This window comes from Phallusia mammillata, chromosome 2 (assembly GCF_965637545.1).
Source record: "Phallusia mammillata chromosome 2, kaPhaMamm4.hap1.1, whole genome shotgun sequence".
NCBI classification, from domain to species: Eukaryota; Metazoa; Chordata; class Ascidiacea; order Phlebobranchia; family Ascidiidae; genus Phallusia; species Phallusia mammillata.
The window spans coordinates 393,368-414,764 of record NC_137253.1 but is presented as its reverse complement, the minus strand read 5'-3'; the positions used below and the strand labels follow the sequence as shown (position 1 = coordinate 414,764).

The window sequence follows — 21,397 nt, the reverse complement described above, 5'->3', positions numbered from 1 at the left end:
TCTAAATGTCTTTTTGTATTCTTATTTCAGGCTTGCACAGTAGCAGAAGGACACATACATACCATCATTTGAGTCATAGCTTGGATTTACTGATGGATTATTTTCTTTGTCCCAATCCCCCCCCCCCCACACACACACACTTTTATACGGTATTTTCAAGATTATCCACCAGAGCATTGATGGTTTGATGTGTCGGGTATGCCTTTTTTTGCAGCAAGTGTTTTGTGTTATGGCAAAGTACTGGAACCCCAGGTTTTTGCACCTTTTTCTTCACTGTAGGTTTTTAAAGCTGTTTAATTGAAGCCGTTTATAGAATATACTTTACAAATTTACACTCTTTAAGCCATGTGTGCGTATAGTGCTGGAATTGTGTCTTTCCATTTTTCATTTTGGGTGTAATGTGTTGGTCTCAGAAGGTAACATTTGATAAGACATGTTACATTTAAATTCAAGCTGTTATTTTTATGTTTTGATTCAAACACGCTAACTTATGTGGATACAAACCCCTATCCTTTCAGCACCAATTGTTGTTTCTACTTTGTATTTGTAGTCTAATTGCTGTATATGTTCATTAGTGTGTCCCTTGATTTCACAAACCTTCCTGCTTGAAAACATTTGACATTGCATCGCCTCAGACAGTAAGGTTGCTGAAATAGTTTTAATAGAAGATGTGTTTTGTAGAAGGCATGGTTCCAGTAAATGAAATGTCCTATTTTAGTGGATCCTATTATGTATGCTTTCGCTTGTGTTCAAAATCTGGTGCATGTTTTTGGCGTAAATAAAGTTTTCTTTTAGATCCGTCCGTGTTGTTTTGCATTGTGTAAAATATCTCTTTATTATTTGTGCTGTTACTTGATAAGGCAGACAGAGATTTATTTAAACATAGAATAAAAGGAATCCATAAAATCACATGTAAACGTTGAGATTTGTCAAAAAATGTTTGTTGACAAGCTTTTTGTGGAAATTTGGTCACGCACTAACGACCATGTCATGAAAAGTGATACCATAAAAAAATACTTTGTTATCAATTGCGGCATGAATTTGGGGAAAAAATTGCACTTTTGGAGTTAAAATAAAATTTGGTGTTTTAATTTACCGCAGTTGTTTAAAAAATTTATTAGTAATGTTTTTTGAATCTAATTAACGTGACGCAATAATTCATGAGTTTGCCAAATATGATTTCAGTGGTTAGTTATGACGTAACATTTTTTCAGAAGTTTCCAGTGCCGAAATTCAGCTATTGCTGGCTATGTCCGGTTTTGTTTTGTGCCAATGAATGGGTAATAAATTATTATTTCTAATAATTTGACCGCGTGATAACCTTTTGCCGAATGCAAACTCAAATAAAGAAGTAACGTTTCATTGGTCCAAGAACGATAGTAGATTGCGTTTTTTTGCGGCACAAGTGATTTACAAGTTAAACATTTACGCCTTGATGAAATTGAAAGTTCAGAAGTTCGTTAATGTGCATTTATTTCCGAAAATTATTGATCGCGAAACATATTTATTGAACAGCTGTGAAAATAAACATTGCGTCATCAGCGATCAGCTGTTTGTAAACAGACGTGGCGAAAAATTTTCATCTTTAAAGTTGAGACTGTTTTTGGTCGTTTTGTCGCAAAATTATGAAGAATAAAGACAAAATCGTGCTTTTGCTTTTGCTGCCTGATAAGAAGTCGTATTTTGGTAAAAGTTAGTTTCAAAATTTTTACATATTTAATGAGAAAAATAACGGCCCAAGTAGACATAAAAAGCAACTTGCTTCAATATCACTGATGTGGGCATGAGCATTTGCAGAAGCAGTTAAAAAATAATAAACCATGTTGCATTTACATCTATTTGAGCTTTTATTTTTATGACTAAATTTATGAACAGATCCATGCATATTGTTTAATATATTTTTACATTAATTATTTTTAACTTACAATTGGATTTTTGCAGAGGTTATGAAGTGCTTGCGACGTCAGTAGATGTCTACAACATGTGGCTGCATCTTGTATTTTCTGATCACTCACTTGTTATAACTGATGTGATGGATTTTGAAAAACCAAATGTCACTTCAGTTTCCAGGTTTCACAGCTCGTGTGTCTAGGAAATCAAGGTTTGTCTTTGTAACATACATATATTGAAGTTACATCACTAAAAAAATTGTATTTCATCACAAAAGACAATTGTAAACAATAAATGTTATTAATCGGGACACACTGCTCTTCGATATCCAAAATACTGAAAAACAGTGACTGATCATTTTTTAGTGATTTATTTTTTTTAAATGTTAAATGTGCTCAAAAAAAGCATCGTCAGTTTCTGTACCCCTCACATCCATGGAGATCATTACATAATTCATAACAAAAAGTATATAGGCTTATGTCAATAGACATACTATAACTATTCAAATATCATCAGTAGTGGCTGAAAATGAATGAAATGTTGTAACATCAGCTGCTGTAATCATGTCTCATGAGTGTAAATTGTCTGCTCCACACTAATTATAACAGTGGAATTATAAATGTAAACCAAATTCAGAAAAGTCTTTCTGATTTAATTTATATAGTCAAATTCTTGTTTTGTTTTTGCCACTGATTTAAATCACTGGGGCACAAAACCCTGTTTACATGTAATAATAGTTTCTTCCTTATGGTGTTTTTGCAGACTCTTCCTGATTGTGCTGAGTCAGCTGTTTTGTTTCGGTTTCAAATGACGGCAGAGTCAGGATTTGGAAAATCGATGACCAAACATGTGTACGAACCTTATATATTGTGGCTGTTTGTAGGATATATGTATTGGACGATCAATAAGAACATTATATATTGTGGCTGTTTGTAGGATATATGTATTGAACGAGCAATAAGTTAGTTATTGAATATTTGTAGGTTCTGAAACACACAATTCTATTGGAAAGTATGGAGAAACACTCCACGGACACTAAAACATCGGTTGAATCACGTTGCATTTCTGTTCATAATGATGGCAAACACATGCGGTTGGCGACAGGAGTGGGAGTATCCAGCAGTATTTATTCAACATACTTCCTAATTCAATTTGTAGTCATCTTTATGTCTGGGCACATTGGGGAATTCTGCACACAATTTAACACTCTTTATCATAAATATGCATCAGTAATTTCATCGCTGGTTTCTAGACTGCACCTATTTTAGCTTGTTTTTCCAAGCCACAGTAAATTTGGAATTTGGTTTTAAGTTGTTATTTTTGATTTGTTTTTTTGTAATCCTTAAGACTAAATAGTTTTGCGTTTTTTATGACAACCAATCATTTGTTTTTAGTGTGTACGACCTTATGACGTTTAAGAGGATATCGTTTATTTCGTCACACGACGGGGATATATTAAGCATGGATTATTCTCACCGTGGTTCGATGCTTGCAAGCGCGAGTAGAGATCGATGTGTTCACATGTTTACTGATGATTATATTCCGTCCAACACGATACCTGATCATTCTGCTGCCGTCACTGCTGTGAAGTTTGCGAACCGAGATTATGAGGTAAACTGTCATGTAGGGAAGTTGAAACTAGTATAACTAGGTATTTTAGAATAGTTGTTTCGATTCTAGAATATCTAATCCAAGTCTTATATAATTTTTTATTGTGATCTGGACAACAATGTTTCCCGAGGTAAACTGCCACTGGTGTGGCTAATTCGACCCAGTTGACACAAAATGTAAATTCAATGCACTAAGTATCATTTACACGAACTACAATAAACTGCATTAAAACGCTGAAATTTAAATGATACAAGTTAACAAGGGTAAATTTGGCAAATGCAACGCGCATGTTTAAGTGATTTGCCTTTGTTTGAATCAAATGTGTAACATTTAAAAATCTGACTTTTTTCCGAACCTTTCTTTGTACATTGCTTTTTGCTTTGCCTAAGCTTTCTTAATTATATATATATATATCAGTCACAGTGAAAGTGTCCAGTTTTCAGCTGCATTTGTTTTTGTACCACTTTTGTGATTTTTGTGTTTTAGTCTCATTATGTTGTTTAACAGAGAGCATAGTTGTTTAATCTTGATGCTGACAATTCTTGGTCTAAATCAGATTTATAATTACAGTTTCGACTAATGAGCTGTGGAACAGACAAGTCTCTCTACTACTACAACTGACATCAGTTGAGAACAACATTACATTGAGAAACACTCGATGGCTGACATGGACATTGTTGAGTAAGCAAATCCACAAAATTTTAAACCCAGCCATTCTAACTGTGGATTTTATTCATCGATGATTCAGTGCTTGTTTCGTGCAGCTGCAATTTAATCGAATATGACATCTTTGGTGCAAAACGCTTGTTGCAACCTCGTGTGTTGATAAAAACATATATGTCCTCCCGTACACCACAGGTCAGTGTTGGTTTGCATTTGATGAGAAAATTGAAAAGCAATTTGCAGTTATGCAGTATTAATAAGTATTTCCACTTAATTCAATCAAACATGTTTTATTCATGTCAAATGACTAAATGTATGTCTAGCAAATTTACTCATGGTAGGAATTTCACAATACTGGCCTTTTACAAGTTTGCATTTTTTCTGCATCAGTTTTTAAATTGCTTTAATGTATTTGCAACTGTTTTTCCAATTAACATTTTTAACAAGAATCTTTTGTTTGTCTCGCAGGAGATTGTGTTTGCATGATCAGCCGGCATTCAGAGGTAGCGGTTGCTCTCACTTTCGACCACAACTCTCACTTAATCTCCGCATCGGCCGACAGTTGCATATTTGGGCGGACATTTAGCCATCGGGTGACAGAAGAGCTCAAACAAACCCAGAAAGGTGCCACCTCCATGCCTGGAAGTCCAGATTTGAATAAAACCTCGTATTTTGCTACAAACGACTAGTTTACAGTAGAAATAATCGATGATTCGACGCATCCTAGTAATGTTGACATCCCGTTCAGTGATGAGTTTGACGACCCTTCAACTTTGACATTTCACAACAATCCAGGTAATGTCCCTTGCTGCGATTTCCAAATGATTTGTCCGTTAGTTGAGGTGTTTGCAGAGGTGTGATACTCAGCAGGTAACTCAGCAGGGCTGCCACTCCTTGGGATTTTTCCCAAGATCTTGGGATTTCAGTGCTGAGCTTGGGAATTTGGGAAAAACGTTTTAAATCTTGGGATTTTTTTTATATTATCCGTTGAATACGTTTAAGGTTAACTTATTACCATTTTTCATCAAAAATCATCGTTTTGCAAAATCCATTTTTTGAATTAACAGTTTGCATAACAGTGCTTTGTCAATTTAGTGATCGAAGCCGTGTAAGTTGATTGAAAAACACTGTCAAAACTAGTGAGTCAGGCCAGCATTATTGCTTTTTTGATGTATCATGTACCAGTAAAAAGATGTATACAAAAACTACTTTTTCTTTCGTATTTTACTGGTATTTCTTAGCATCTGTTTGAAGGTACGTGGTGGCTGGGTTCTGGTGTAACTATAATAATTATGTTGCCCGCACTAGATTACATATATACTGTGTGTTTGCCATTTTTTAGGTGATCTTGTGATTTTTCGACAAACCTTGGAAGTTTTGGTAAGTGAACCTTGGGATATTTTAAAATTCTCAGTGGCAGCTCTGTGACCCTGTTGTACAGTTTACTAAGAAACTTTTCTGCCTTGTACGAACTTTAACTTGTACCTTATGTTTTGTCAGGTTTCTAGAGTATTAATATTCGATTCATTCCAAAGATCTGAATTGCAACAGAGAGAATGGTATCCAAACTTTGTCTTCTACTCCAGCTTAAATTATAATAAGATTGGGTGCTATTTTTCCATTTCCACCTACCTTATATCACTGTCCTGTCAAGATGCAGCTGGTGGGCTTGAACGGCTGGGGCAGTTTTTTCGTTCTAGGCAAAGACTTTAGAACAACATTCAACATCTGAAAGGTGGGCATGTGTGTTGTAGTTTTCTACTGTTTGGCTGTTAGCCTTGGAACAGTACTATACAGTCGAAATATGTCCAATTGGTACCTAGTCCGAAATGGCCTGTGCGATAATTTGGATTTTCTCTTGTATCCTATATGCTGTAAAATTTAGGGATACAAATATGATATAGAATCAAATGCATTTAGTGCTATGATTTGATCTTAAATTTATATTGTTGATTTTGTTTTAGGTTTGAGATATTGGCTAACCCGCTGAGGCATACACTTATGATACCAATTAGAAAACTGATGGATATTATTTTTTTGAAGACAGCACAGCATCTATTAATGAGGTATTTTAATGTGAGGTGATATGTTAACTTTTATTTGTTTGATTTTAATGTATATGCTACATGGTTTGGAGTAGCATGCTCTTATCCACTATAAAGCTCTTTGAATGAGACATGATACTGCTGGTTGACTTTTTGATGACAGAGAGCCCGGTATCAGTAAAAGCCTCAGTAGCAAGCAAAAATGTGTATGTATATTATAGTTTTTGATGCAGTTAGGCGATGGGGCTGTAGGTAGATACCGAGCATTTTAAGACTCATTGATTTATTCATAGTATAAATCATTAGTTGAGTGTTTCTTGGCACATGTAGGTTCTTCAACCAGTGTCCTCAAATATTTAAGAGGCTTCTAGGTGGATCTTTGGCGAATAGTACCATAACACATTTTCTCGTCAAACATTTTTTGTTGCCTTATCTACTGCTCTTTTTATATTTATGTTGCAGGTGGCCACATAAGTTCAATTCGCTTTCCATGTGAGCTGTTGTCTTAGCGGGATGCAGTGGTGATGCAGGAGGTAGAAGAAATCATTGCAATAAACTCCTTTGGGCTACAAAATACAGTGCTTTTGCTGCATGATCCCAAGTATCCACCAGCGTATGTACACAAAAATGCTGTCTTTGCAATTTTGAACAGCTATCCTAGGTAACTACTGTAAAATGACCTTTATACAATTAGTCTTTTTCCTGTTTTTTTTGTAGTGTAATGTTTATGTGTTGTCCCTAAACAAATCCCACAGCCTGGCAATGAGTTGTGGCAAACATATTGTCATCTTCTGCTTTAGTGTGTAGAAAACAAATATAGGATCGATGCATTTACTGCTTTGATTAGATCAGTGGTTCTTAACCTTTTTTCTGTTGTTACCCACAAAATGTTTTGATGAATATCAATTACCCCTTTTTAGAAAAATATCACCTAACATTTTTGGGGTCTAAATTATCCTTACTACTACAAAGGAAACAAATGCTACCTCATGCCTGTGATGCCTATCACTAACTGGACTATACCGTCAATTGTATATGAAACAGATGTTTACGAGAGACTCTAGTTCTAGTTTGATGACATCACAAATAGCATGGTTATGAGTGAAACATATTGAGACTGTTAGAGTAGAAGTGCATAACAACATTTGCCATCGAAGTTACTTCTTTTTTATTTTGAAAACGTTGCAGGACGCAGAGAAATTTATTTAGTTTGACTTTTTATTGAATTATTTTGAATAAATTTTACCCTCATTACAAAATTTTTGCTGGTTACAATAATGATAATTAAGAATCTAAAAATAACTATAACAGAAAATCTATGTTACCCCTTTTAAAATGCCAAATTACCACTTTGGGGGTAACTACCCACAGGTTAAGAACCACTGGATTAGATCTTAAATTTATATATTGTTGATTTTGTTATAGTTTGAGATATTGGCTAACTTCTTTGTTTTGGAAGACAGCACAGCATCTTTTAATTAGGAATTTTAATGTGAGGTGATATGTAAACTTTTATTTGTTTGATTTTAATGTATATACTACATGGTTTGGAATAAAATACTCTTGGAGTAGCATGTTTATCGAAAGCATTCGTGACCCCCACTAAAATGGTAAACAACCCTATCTTAGGTCGCAACACATAAGTTAAACACCACTGGTGTAGATTCTGCTCAAACCATTGGTAGCTGTTGTTTTTTTGTTGTTTGATGCACAGGTATATTTTCCTATTAGATGTTAAACTTTTCTGTTTTTAACAGGTTTGTTTGGTCACATGATCCAACATGTGTTCATCCAGATTACAAGTGACATCCATCATGAGTCTTTTATGCAAGCCTGATATAGAAAAGATTGGATTATTATGGGTCCCTTTCCCTGAAGGGGACACATATTGATTTTACTCAAAATGTTTTTGTTTTTTTCTTCTTTTCTCCTACCCAAAGTTTGTCCGACTCTTTTTTTTCATTTAATGTTTGATGGATGTGGCTGAAATTTACACAGATGGTAGATATAGTTATGTTAATGTGCATCCCACTTTGTTTTTGTTGATAACCCCAGTATTTACCCCACTAGCCCCCTAAAATAGGTATTTTCCCCCGAAGTTTGTCTGACTCGTTTTTCTATCAAATGGTTGATGGATGTGGCTGAAACTTATACAGATGGTAGATATAGTTATGTTAGAGGGGATCCAACTTTGTTTGTCCGGATAATCGTAGTATTTACCCCACCAGCCCCCTAAAATGGGTGAGTTTGTGAACAATGTCAGAATTGGCTAAAATTTGGATAGCTTATAAAGTATGCCAATTATCGTTATTGCACCATTGCAGTTTGGGGGTTGTTAACAGCCCTTTGACTTTCAACTTTGCATATGTGGGGACCCATGAGTTTTTGCCTGCAGAAACAACCAAGGTTATAAAAGACGATGGCTAATATGGGACCCAATACAAAAAAAGGATAGGAAATTAATGTATGTTTTAAAAATAGATCATAGTGTATGTGCAAGAGCAATGTGTTCTAAGCCACCCTTCTAGTTTTCTGTTGTTTAATGCCCCAATGTATTCCTTTGAGATGTTAAACTTTTCTGTTTTTAACTGGTTTGCTTGGTCACATGATCCAACATGTGCTCATCTAAACATTTTTTGTTTGCCTTACCTACTTCTCTTTGCATGTATTGTAGGTGACCACATAAGTTTCATTCGCTTTCCATGTGAGCTGTTGTCTTAGCAGGATGCAGTGGTGATGCAGGATGTGGAAGGAATCATTGCAATAAAAAGTGCTTTTGCTGCATGATCAGAAGTATACACACAAAAATGTTGTCCTTGCAATTTGACACAGGTAACTTAGGTAGCTCCTGTGAATGATACCCATTTTTGTATTTATTTTCAGTGTTTATGTGTTGCCCACAAACAAATCCCACAGCCTGTTCTTGGAAACTCTTTGGCACACTGCCCGGCATACAAATGCAAATTTCATACTCGGGTCAGTTTGTGCAACTGCTCAGCCGAGCAGCGAGCATCAAAACAACAGTGCTCGGTACCGAGCACTCGGGTTCTAGCTCGGCTTGGCCCATCCCTTGCCAATAAGGTACATAAGAACGACCTGATTTAATCGCGTAAATAAGCGTGCCCCCGAAAAACAGTATGAAGTTCGCTTGTCATTTCCGTTTTGCTTACATGAACGAATTAAAACTTTGCAAGCTATGTCTGACTGCAATTCCGAATTGGCTCGTGAAAACCGTTTAATTTTATGTCATTTCGTTTACGTTTTATGGCCAGCAAGGTACATTAAGAACGACCTGATTTAATCGCGTTAATAGTCTTGCACTCGAAAAAAATGAAGTTCGCTTGTCATTTCCGTTTTGCTTACATGAACGAATTGAAACTTTTCAAGCTATTTCTGACTGCAATTCCGAATTGGCTCGTGAAAACCGTTTAATTTTATCTCATTTCGTTTACGTTTTATGGCCAATAAGGTATATTAAGAACGACCTGATTCAATCGCGTTAATAGTCTTGCACTCGAAAAAAAAATGAAGTTCGCTTGTCATTTCCGTTTTGCTTACATGAACGAACTGTAACTTTTCAAGCTATTTCTGACTGCAATTCCGAATTGGCTCGTGAAAACCGTTTAATTTTATCTCATTTCGTTTACGTTTTATGGCCAGCAAGGTACATTAAGAACGACCTGATTTAATCGCGTTAATACAGGGGTGCAAAAATGCGGTCGCACGGTCGCGCCGCGCGACCAATAAACTTGCGTGCGCGACCGCAGTTTGTAGTCACAGTTATAAGGTGGTCTATATTTTTAAAATAATTTTCAGAAATATATTTTGGGTAATAATAAAGTACAGATGAAGTGGCACAATAAGCCTATTTACATGATCGGGTTAGCGATGCGCGTTAACCCGCATAGAAATCTATCGCGGGTATTCCCCGTTCTAACCCGCTAAGCACTTCGATTTACATGGCGCGTTTTCGCAACCCGCTTGTTTGGTACATGTTTCGTGTTTTTTTTTATTTGTACATTGCAAACGTTTTTAAAACTTGGATGTTACAAAGCATTGTTTTGATGTACTGTGATGTTAAGATTGATGAATTTAGAGCTTTCAATTGATAAGCAATGGACACAACTAAGGCTCAATTTTACCTCTTGTGTTGCAAATACTTGCTGCAAGTGTACTCAGTTTTTTCTTATTTTCAAAAACGTCAAAGATCAAGAAGGGTTTTGTTTGCAGTTTTATCAAAAACAAAATCTAATCAGGCACAGAAAAAGTTTAAAAGAATTTGGATGTTACCAAGGTACTATGCATTTCACTGCTGACTATTTCTTAGGTTATAGGTCTAAAATGTTTTATAGGAATTTTGATGATTCCCAGTGGATAAAACATTTTAGAATGCGCAAAGATGACTTTGAACGATTAGTTGGATTGGTCTGGAATGAAATGAAACCTGGTTAGTTAACAATTTTTTTTTTTTTTTCTGTACTGTTGTATTTTTCAGACGAGTTTGCTGTTAGACAACCAATTGATACAAAAAAGCGTGTTGCCATCGGATTATACAGGCTTGCATCCTCTGCTGAGTACAGAACCATAGGTGAACTGTTTGGAGTTAGCGAAGCTTCTGTACATAACTGTCTATTGTGGTAAGTTGTGAGAATTATATTCTTGTCTAAAACAACTAAAAACTTGCTTTTATATCAGGTTGTGTAATGCCCTCGTAAAACATATAACAAATCACATATTTATGCCTGACAATGAAGAGGCCCAAGAAATAGCCACAAGGTTCGAGGAAAAGTCACACTTTCCTCAGGTATGAGAAAATATGTTTTAAATTTGCAGGGTGTATATAATTGCTCTTTGTTCCTAGGTAATGGGCTGTATTGATGGTAGCCACATAGCAGTAACTGCTCCAGTTAAAGGAAAAAAGGATTACACCAACAGAAAAGGTTGGGATTCTTTGATTCTGCAGGGTGTTGTGGATGACATGTACTGGTAAGTAAAGTTATGTTTTATTTGTGTACATGAGGTCACTCGATTTTTTTCAGTTTCAGAAACATTTCTGTAAAAATGCCAGGAAGTTGCCACGATGCTACAGTCTTCAAGAACTCTGGATTGTTTAAAAATTCCAATATGCTTCCACAGGTTGGTATTTGATACCCATGGTGTTTTAGTAATAAACTGAGGTTTTGATTGTTTTGTTTTTTTGTTCAAAGGTCCCTATTGTAATTGAGGGATTCCGTGTGCCATTATTAATCCTTGGTGATCCAACATACCCACTGCTTTCCTGGTTAATTAAGCCATTTATTGGTACAAATCTTTCAGCAGAAAAGGAATCTTTTAACTGCTATCACAGCAGTGCACGAATAGCAGTTGAAAATGCATTTGGAAAACTAAAGGCACGATGGCGTATTTTAAGAAAAATTAAGTGTGATATAACTTTTGCTCCAAAAATCATTGGGGCTTGCTGCATATTACATAACATGTGTGAAGATTTAAATGTGCCCATTGCTGATACTGTGGGTCGACTGCAAGTCACTACTGTTGTGCCTCAGCAGCCAGTTAGTCGTCCATGTGATGCTGCAGACCAAGATGGTATCCTATGCAGAAATGCTTTGCTGTCACATGTTGTAAAATCTTTGCCATTGCGTGAATCTAGCCGCTTCCTTAAAATGACCTGCTTTGTTATGTTAACAAAAGTGCTGTACACATACATTGTTTTGTGAATTTTATTCTTCAGGTATAGTTGAGTCACTGAGTACCTCAACAACCATAGACTTAGTAAGTTCAGCCACACCACTTGCGAAGTCACTTCTTATTTCGGCCATTATTTCTCTCATCAGCTGGAGATCCTTTTCACAATTATCATTGTAAACCTTTACAAATGTAGAGAAGGATACATCTTCAGATGATTCTGGAACACACAAATACAAATACTGACATGGTGTAGGTTTTGCTAAACTAGTTAATGACAATGCACTCACGATTTGCACGGCGTTTTTTTCGTGGTGGCTGTTTGGTTCTAGGGTTTGGTTCTGCATCTAAAAGTTGAAACAATTAAAGGTAAAAGTTAATTTTTAAGATTTAAGTTCGTTTGCTACCTGCACTCTGTGAAGTCTGTGGTTCTGCAACAGGGTTATCAATACTTGCTGCAAAATAAACATACCAAACATTTTAATTGCTAAAAATCAAGATGTACTGTTAAGCAATACCTTCAGGTTCAGGTGTGTCAATTCCTGTTTCATCTCCTACTGTATCATCTGCATTTATTAAGAAAGTATGAGACTAAACTGAGTTACCAAGTGTCCCTAACTCATGCAGTAGAATTTACATGTAATGTTTAGAAGGTAATATACATCAATAAATGTGTATCAGCTTGAAGTCTTACCATCTGCATCTTTTGCTTTACTTGGTCCGGCAAGTGAATCCACCCCACTGCTACACATTGCCTGAATAGTTAAAAAAACACTCTCTTATTTGGACTTGGCCTGCCTATACACGAGTATTACTCTAATAAAGTATCCACCACAGTAAAATGTACCATAAAGGTACTGTAATGTAATTAAACTTTAGCTTGCAGCAACAAAAATGTAATGTATAAAAAATATGAACCTTTGCTGTTGGTCTGTGTTGAAATAGTGAATTCATTTTTGCGTAAAACTCCCACTGGGAAGCACCAGAAGTGTTTAAAGTTATTTTGATTTTATTGTATGCTTTTTTGAGATTTTTCCACTTCTCACGAATTTGCTCCCTTGAGTAAAAAGGAAAGACTTTAAAAGGAATATAAAGAGGAAACTTAACATTATGCATAGAACAAATCACTTTGTCTACATGCTTTACTAGCTACCTTACATGTTTCTTAACTATCATGTAGTTCAATTTAATGAATTTAGGAGATTAACAAGAAAAATCAAATCTTAAACATAACTGCAATGATATATTTAATGCATTCTAAATCAATCACCAAACATAAAACCTAACAGACTAGCTCAATAAATGACACTTCATTAAGCTAAACGCTCAGTCTAACTTTTAAGTTTTTTTGTCTCCTGGGACTTTGTATTCAATTGTTTTATTTTTGTTATACTAACCACGTGTAAAACATATTAAACTGCTCCATTTGTTTGGCTAAATTTTGAAAAATAACTTTGTTTCTTTGTGTTCTTCCATCAATTTTTTGAAGAACCCTGCTTTCCTGTACTAAATCTATCAGGCAATTGATGTCACTTGAGCTCCAGGTCGCTCTTTTTTGGCTTTCAGGTTCCATTATTAATTCCACTATTAGCTACAACCTGTATCTGCTTCCCCCAAAAAGACACAGTTAGATTCACCACTCACCACCCAATCACTAACCCGGTATCTATGCGCGTAACCTACCGTCGACGGGCGGGTTATCGTTGCCGCCTGCTAGCCCGCTAAAAATCGGTCAACCGTAGCGACGCAAACCGTGCGTCAAAATATGCGGGTTAACTTTGCGAGTTAACTCGCTTAATTCGTCCATGTAAAGAGGCTTAATCAGCACAAAAATAGAGAGTAGGCAAAGATCTACCAATATTGTTTTCGCGAAAAACACGCTTGAGTCAAGCCGTGACCGAATTACGTGAGTCGCTTATTTTATGAGGCACTATCGCGATGCTACGGTAACTGTGTAAACGGTGCAATCACCAACTGACATGACATTACTGTCATCAGTTAAAGTAGTGATTTCCGCACACGTTTTTACAACCTAAAAAGAACATTTACTTTTCACTCTAATAATAAGCATTCTTACACATTGGGCGCGAATGTGATGCTAATCGTCGTGGGTATAGTGCAATCGCACACGTGTCTCAAAAAGAATTTGCAACGCACATGCACTCAACAACACGTCACTCGCGTCGCACAAACATTTTCAACGGATTGTAGCTGTTAGATTTGAAGCGACGCAATATTTTGGCAAAAAAGTTTGCCACAAAAATAAGCTAAGGTCATAATTTCAAATCTTCGTATGATGCGTATAACACAAATCACTACATGTTGTTGTATTTAGGGTTAGCCCGATAATACAGTATTAACTAATGCTATTTGTGGCATCGGAACAAATACCGATACATTTATAAACGACTAAAACGTGCTTTAGTCTGCCAATTCTGCATATAATTTTGCAAAGTCACTTCACACGAACTTTTCACTCAGCTGACATTGTAACGCAATTTCTGCGTCCGGTTTGAAAATTTGCTGTTTATATCTGAGAACATGTAAGACGAGCCGAATGACCGCTTTGCCGCATCAGCAATTTTAAAGACGATTCGTCAGGCGTCGGGTTAAAAACTGGATATCGGGCAAACCCAAAATCCAAAACCTATGCCAATAGGCTATGCCGATTAGGCTATAAAACTGGTAGGCTATATATAGATTTTTCGGGGCTACTAGGGAGATCTTGGTAGCAATACACGACAGACTTTTTGTACGCTATTGTGTGCCAACAATGCCAAATGTCACGCAACAAACAACTTAACAATTTAGATATTGGCGTCACTAACAATTGAAACAAATCATTAAGCTGTTCAGTTCAATCTGTGGATTAGGCATAAACTTACAGGTCTAAGAAAATGGAATATTGTGAAATAAATCAAAATTCTTAAATCACTAGATAATAAACAATTTAGGACATTTGGTTGGCGTTGGTAAAATATGAACCTGCGATACGGCTATAGTGGCGAAATGGTTGTGCATTAGGAGGAAAAAGTCACATACACAAAAACGTGCGCTACTAAAAATTTTTGCGCGCTACCAGATTCCTAAAAAAATTTTGCACCCCTGCGTTAATAGTCTTGCACTCGAAAAAAAATGAAGTTCGCTTGTCATTTCTGTTTTGCTTACATGAACGAACTGTAACTTTTCAAGCTATTTCTGACTGCAATTCCGAATTGGCTCGTGAAAACCGTTTAATTTTATGTCATTTCGTTTACGTTTTATGGCCAGCAAGGTACATTAAGAACGACCTGATTTAATCGCGTTAATAGTCTTGCACTCGAAAAAAAATGAAGTTCGCTTGTCATTTCCGTTTTGCTTACATGAACGAACTGTAACTTTTCAAGCTATTTCTGACTGCAATTCCGAATTGGCTCGTGAAAACCGTTTAATTTTATGTCATTTCGTTTACGTTTTATGGCCAGCAAGGTACATTAAGAACGACCTGATTTAATCGCGTTAATAGTCTTGCACTCGAAAAAAAATGAAGTTCGCTTGTCATTTCCGTTTTGCTTACATGAACGAATTGAAACTTTTTAAGCTATTTCTGACTGCAATTCCGAATTGGCTCGTGAAAACCGTTTAATTTTATCTCATTTCGTTTACGTTTTATAGCCAATAAGGTATTTTAAGAACGACCTGATTTAATCGCGTTAATAGTCTTGCCCCGGAAAAACAGTATGAAGTTCGCTTGTCATTTCCGTTTTGCTTACATGAACGAATTGAAACTTTGCAAGCTATGTCTGACTGCAATTCCGAATTGGCTCGTGAAAACCGTTTAATTTTATCTAATTTCGTTTACGTTTTATGGCCAATAAGGTATATTAAGAACGACCTGATTTAATCGCGTTAATAGTCTTGCACTCGAAAAAAATGAAGTTCGCTTGTCATTTCTGTTTTGCTTACATGAACGAACTGTAACTTTTCAAGCTATGTCTAAATGCAATTCCGAATTGGCTCGTGAAAACCGTTTAATTTTATCTAATTTCGTTTACGTTTTATGGCCAATAAGGTATATTAAGAACGACCTGATTTAATCGCGTTAATAGTCTTGCACTCGAAAAAAAATGAAGTTCGCTTGTCATTTCCGTTTTGCTTACATGAACGAACTGTAACTTTTCAAGCTATTTCTGACTGCAATTCCGAATTGGCTCGTGAAAACCGTTTAATTTTATGTCATTTCGTTTACGTTTTATGGCCAATAAGGTATATTAAGAACGACCTGATTTAATCGCGTTAATAGTCTTGCACTCGAAAAAAAATGAAGTTCGCTTGTCATTTCCGTTTTGCTTACATGAACGAACTGTAACTTTTCAAGCTATTTCTGACTGCAATTCCGAATTGGCTCGTGAAAACCGTTTAATTTTATGTCATTTCGTTTACGTTTTATGGCCAGCAAGGTACATTAAGAACGACCTGATTTAATCGCGTTAATAGTCTTGCACTCGAAAAAAAATGAAGTTCGCTTGTCATTTCCGTTTTGCTTACATGAACGAATTGAAACTTTTTAAGCTATTTCTGACTGCAATTCCGAATTGGCTCGTGAAAACCGTTTAATTTTATCTCATTTCGTTTACGTTTTATAGCCAATAAGGTATTTTAAGAACGACCTGATTTAATCGCGTTAATAGTCTTGCCCCGGAAAAACAGTATGAAGTTCGCTTGTCATTTCCGTTTTGCTTACATGAACGAATTAAAACTTTGCAAGCTATGTCTGACTGCAATTCCGAATTGGCTCGTGAAAACCGTTTAATTTTATCTCATTTCGTTTACGTTTTATGGCCAATAAGGTATATTAAGAACGACCTGATTTAATCGCGTTAATAGTCTTGCACTCGAAAAAAAAATGAAGTTCGCTTGTCATTTCCGTTTTGCTTACATGAACGAACTGTAACTTTTCAAGCTATGTCTAAATGCAATTCCGAATTGGCTCGTGAAAACCGTTTAATTTTATCTAATTTCGTTTACGTTTTATGGCCAATAAGGTATATTAAGAACGACCTGATTTAATCGCGTTAATAGTCTTGCACTCGAAAAAAAATGAAGTTCGCTTGTCATTTCCGTTTTGCTTACATGAACGAACTGTAACTTTTCAAGCTATTTCTGACTGCAATTCCGAATTGGCTCGTGAAAACCGTTTAATTTTATGTCATTTCGTTTACGTTTTATGGCCAGCAAGGTACATTAAGAACGACCTGATTTAATCGCGTTAATAGTCTTGCACTCGAAAAAAATGAAGTTCGCTTGTCATTTCTGTTTTGCTTACATGAACGAACTGTAACTTTTCAAGCTATGTCTAAATGCAATTCCGAATTGGCTCGTGAAAACCGTTTAATTTTATCTCATTTCGTTTACGTTTTATAGCCAATAAGGTATTTTAAGAACGACCTGATTTAATCGCGTTAATAGTCTTGCCCCGGAAAAACAGTATGAAGTTCGCTTGTCATTTCCGTTTTGCTTACATGAACGAATTAAAACTTTGCAAGCTATGTCTGACTGCAATTCCGAATTGGCTCGTGAAAACCGTTTAATTTTATGTCATTTCGTTTACGTTTTATGGCCAGCAAGGTATATTAAGAACGACCTGATTTAATCGCGTTAATAGTCTTGCACTCGAAAAAAAAATGAAGTTTGCTTGTCATTTCCGTTTTGCTTACATGAACGAATTGAAACTTTTCAAGCTATTTTTGACTGCAATTCCGAATTGGCTCGTGAAAACCGTTTAATTTTATCTCATTTCGTTTACGTTTTATAGCCAGTAACGTATATTAAGAACGACCTGATTGAATCGCGTTAATATAGTCGTGCCCCCGAAAAACAGTATGAAGTTCGCTTGTCATTTCCGTTTTGCTTACATGAACGAATTGAAACTTTTCAAGCTATGTCTGACTGGAATTCCGAATTGGCTCGTGAAAACCGTTTAATTTTATCTCATTTCGTTTACGTTTTATGGCCAGTAAGGTATATTAAGAACGACCTGATTTAATCGCGTTAATAGTCTTGTCCTCGAAAAAAAAAGAAGTTCGCTTGTCATTTCCGTTTTGCTTACATGAACGAATCAAAACTTTTCAAGCTATGTCTAAATGCAATTCCGAATTGGCTCGTGAAAACCGTTTGATTTTATCTCATTTCGTTTACGTTTTATGGCCAGTAAGGTATATTAAGAACGACCTGATTTAATTGCGTTAATAGTCTTGCCCTCGAAAAAAAAATGAAGTTCGCTTGTCATTTATGTTTTACTTACATGAACGAATCAAAACTTTTCAAGCTATGTCTAAATGCAATTCCGAATTGGCTCGTGAAAACCGTTTGATTTTATCTCATTTAGTTTACGTTTTATGGCCAGTAAGGTATATTAAGAACGACCTGATTTAATTGCGTTAATAGTCTTGCCCTCGAAAAAAAATGAAGTTCGCTTGTCATTTCCGTTTTACTTACATGAACGAATTGAAACTTTTCAAACTATGTCTCACTGCAATTCCGAATTGGTTCGTGAAAACCGTTTAATTTTATCTCATTTCGTTTACGTTTTATAGCCAGTAACGTATAGAACGACCTGATTTAATCGCGTTAATATAGTCGTGCCCCCGAAAAACAGTATGAAGTTCGCTTGTCATTTCCGTTTTGCTTACATGAACGAATTGAAACTTTTCAAGCTATTTTTGACTGCAATTCCGAATTGGCTCGTGAAAACCGTTTAATTTTATGTCATTTCGTTTACGTTTTATGGCCAGCAAGGTACATTAAGAACGACCTGATTTAATCGCGTTAATAGTCTTGCACTCGAAAAAAAATGAAGTTCGCTTGTCATTTCCGTTTTGCTTACATGAACGAATTGAAACTTTTTAAGCTATTTCTGACTGCAATTCCGAATTGGCTCGTGAAAACCGTTTAATTTTATCTCATTTCGTTTACGTTTTATAGCCAATAAGGTATTTTAAGAACGACCTGATTTAATCGCGTTAATAGTCTTGCCCCGGAAAAACAGTATGAAGTTCGCTTGTCATTTCCGTTTTGCTTACATGAACGAATTAAAACTTTGCAAGCTATGTCTGACTGCAATTCCGAATTGGCTCGTGAAAACCGTTTAATTTTATCTCATTTCGTTTACGTTTTATGGCCAATAAGGTATATTAAGAACGACCTGATTTAATCGCGTTAATAGTCTTGCACTCGAAAAAAAAATGAAGTTCGCTTGTCATTTCCGTTTTGCTTACATGAACGAACTGTAACTTTTCAAGCTATGTCTAAATGCAATTCCGAATTGGCTCGTGAAAACCGTTTAATTTTATCTAATTTCGTTTACGTTTTATGGCCAATAAGGTATATTAAGAACGACCTGATTTAATCGCGTTAATAGTCTTGCACTCGAAAAAAAATGAAGTTCGCTTGTCATTTCCGTTTTGCTTACATGAACGAACTGTAACTTTTCAAGCTATTTCTGACTGCAATTCCGAATTGGCTCGTGAAAACCGTTTAATTTTATGTCATTTCGTTTACGTTTTATGGCCAGCAAGGTACATTAAGAACGACCTGATTTAATCGCGTTAATAGTCTTGCACTCGAAAAAAATGAAGTTCGCTTGTCATTTCTGTTTTGCTTACATGAACGAACTGTAACTTTTCAAGCTATGTCTAAATGCAATTCCGAATTGGCTCGTGAAAACCGTTTAATTTTATCTCATTTCGTTTACGTTTTATAGCCAATAAGGTATTTTAAGAACGACCTGATTTAATCGCGTTAATAGTCTTGCCCCGGAAAAACAGTATGAAGTTCGCTTGTCATTTCCGTTTTGCTTACATGAACGAATTAAAACTTTGCAAGCTATGTCTGACTGCAATTCCGAATTGGCTCGTGAAAACCGTTTAATTTTATGTCATTTCGTTTACGTTTTATGGCCAGCAAGGTATATTAAGAACGACCTGATTTAATCGCGTTAATAGTCTTGCACTCGAAAAAAAAATGAAGTTTGCTTGTCATTTCCGTTTTGCTTACATGAACGAATTGAAACTTTTCAAGCTATTTTTGACTGCAATTCCGAATTGGCTCGTGAAAACCGTTTAATTTTATCTCATTTCGTTTACGTTTTATAGCCAGTAACGTATATTAAGAACGACCTGATTGAATCGCGTTAATATAGTCGTGCCCCCGAAAAACAGTATGAAGTTCGCTTGTCATTTCCGTTTTGCTTACATGAACGAATTGAAACTTTTCAAGCTATGTCTGACTGGAATTCCGAATTGGCTCGTGAAAACCGTTTAATTTTATCTCATTTCGTTTACGTTTTATGGCCAGTAAGGTATATTAAGAACGACCTGATTTAATCGCGTTAATAGTCTTGTCCTCGAAAAAAAAAGAAGTTCGCTTGTCATTTCCGTTTTGCTTACATGAACGAATCAAAACTTTTCAAGCTATGTCTAAATGCAATTCCGAATTGGCTCGTGAAAACCGTTTGATTTTATCTCATTTCGTTTACGTTTTATGGCCAGTAAGGTATATTAAGAACGACCTGATTTAATTGCGTTAATAGTCTTGCCCTCGAAAAAAAAATGAAGTTCGCTTGTCATTTATGTTTTACTTACATGAACGAATCAAAACTTTTCAAGCTATGTCTAAATGCAATTCCGAATTGGCTCGTGAAAACCGTTTGATTTTATCTCATTTAGTTTACGTTTTATGGCCAGTAAGGTATATTAAGAACGACCTGATTTAATTGCGTTAATAGTCTTGCCCTCGAAAAAAAATGAAGTTCGCTTGTCATTTCCGTTTTACTTACATGAACGAATTGAAACTTTTCAAACTATGTCTCACTGCAATTCCGAATTGGTTCGTGAAAACCGTTTAATTTTATCTCATTTCGTTTACGTTTTATAGCCAGTAACGTATAGAACGACCTGATTTAATCGCGTTAATATAGTCGTGCCCCCGAAAAACAGTATGAAGTTCGCTTGTCATTTCCGTTTTGCTTACATGAACGAATTGAAACTTTTCAAGCTATTTTTGACTGCAATTCCGAATAGGCTCGTGAAAACCGTTTAATTTTATGTCATTTCGTTTACGTTTTATGGCCAGCAAGGTACATTAAGAACGACCTGATTTAATCGCGTTAATAGTCTTGCACTCGAAAAAAAATGAAGTTCGCTTGTCATTTCCGTTTTGCTTACATGAACGAATTGAAACTTTTTAAGCTATTTCTGACTGCAATTCCGAATTGGCTCGTGAAAACCGTTTAATTTTATCTCATTTCGTTTACGTTTTATAGCCAATAAGGTATTTTAAGAACGACCTGATTTAATCGCGTTAATAGTCTTGCCCCGGAAAAACAGTATGAAGTTCGCTTGTCATTTCCGTTTTGCTTACATGAACGAATTAAAACTTTGCAAGCTATGTCTGACTGCAATTCCGAATTGGCTTGTGAAAACCGTTTAATTTTATCTAATTTCGTTTACGTTTTATGGCCAATA

The 21,397-nt window shown here is 35.8% G+C and overlaps 1 protein-coding gene and 1 long non-coding RNA gene across 2 annotated transcripts; one reads left to right on the top strand and one right to left on the bottom strand.

Moving 5' to 3' along the window:
* Positions 1 to 1,464: 1,464 nt before the first annotated feature.
* On the top strand, positions 1,465 to 3,311 carry LOC145212589 (uncharacterized). Its single transcript, XR_013856742.1, has 3 exons — positions 1,465 to 1,686; positions 1,942 to 2,101; positions 2,653 to 3,311. It is a non-coding gene; the product is annotated as an uncharacterized LOC145212589 (long non-coding RNA).
* An 8,604-nt stretch (positions 3,312 to 11,915) lies between these two features.
* On the bottom strand, positions 11,916 to 13,003 carry LOC145213368 (uncharacterized). Its single transcript, XM_080081616.1, has 6 exons — positions 12,813 to 13,003; positions 12,589 to 12,649; positions 12,413 to 12,460; positions 12,302 to 12,349; positions 12,185 to 12,241; positions 11,916 to 12,114 (listed from the first exon to the last, which is right to left on the bottom strand). The coding sequence occupies exons 1-6, from the start codon at positions 12,846 to 12,848 to the stop codon at positions 11,930 to 11,932; spliced, it is 435 nt and encodes a 144-aa protein (XP_079937742.1). The 5' UTR covers positions 12,849 to 13,003; the 3' UTR covers positions 11,916 to 11,929.
* Positions 13,004 to 21,397: the final 8,394 nt, after the last annotated feature.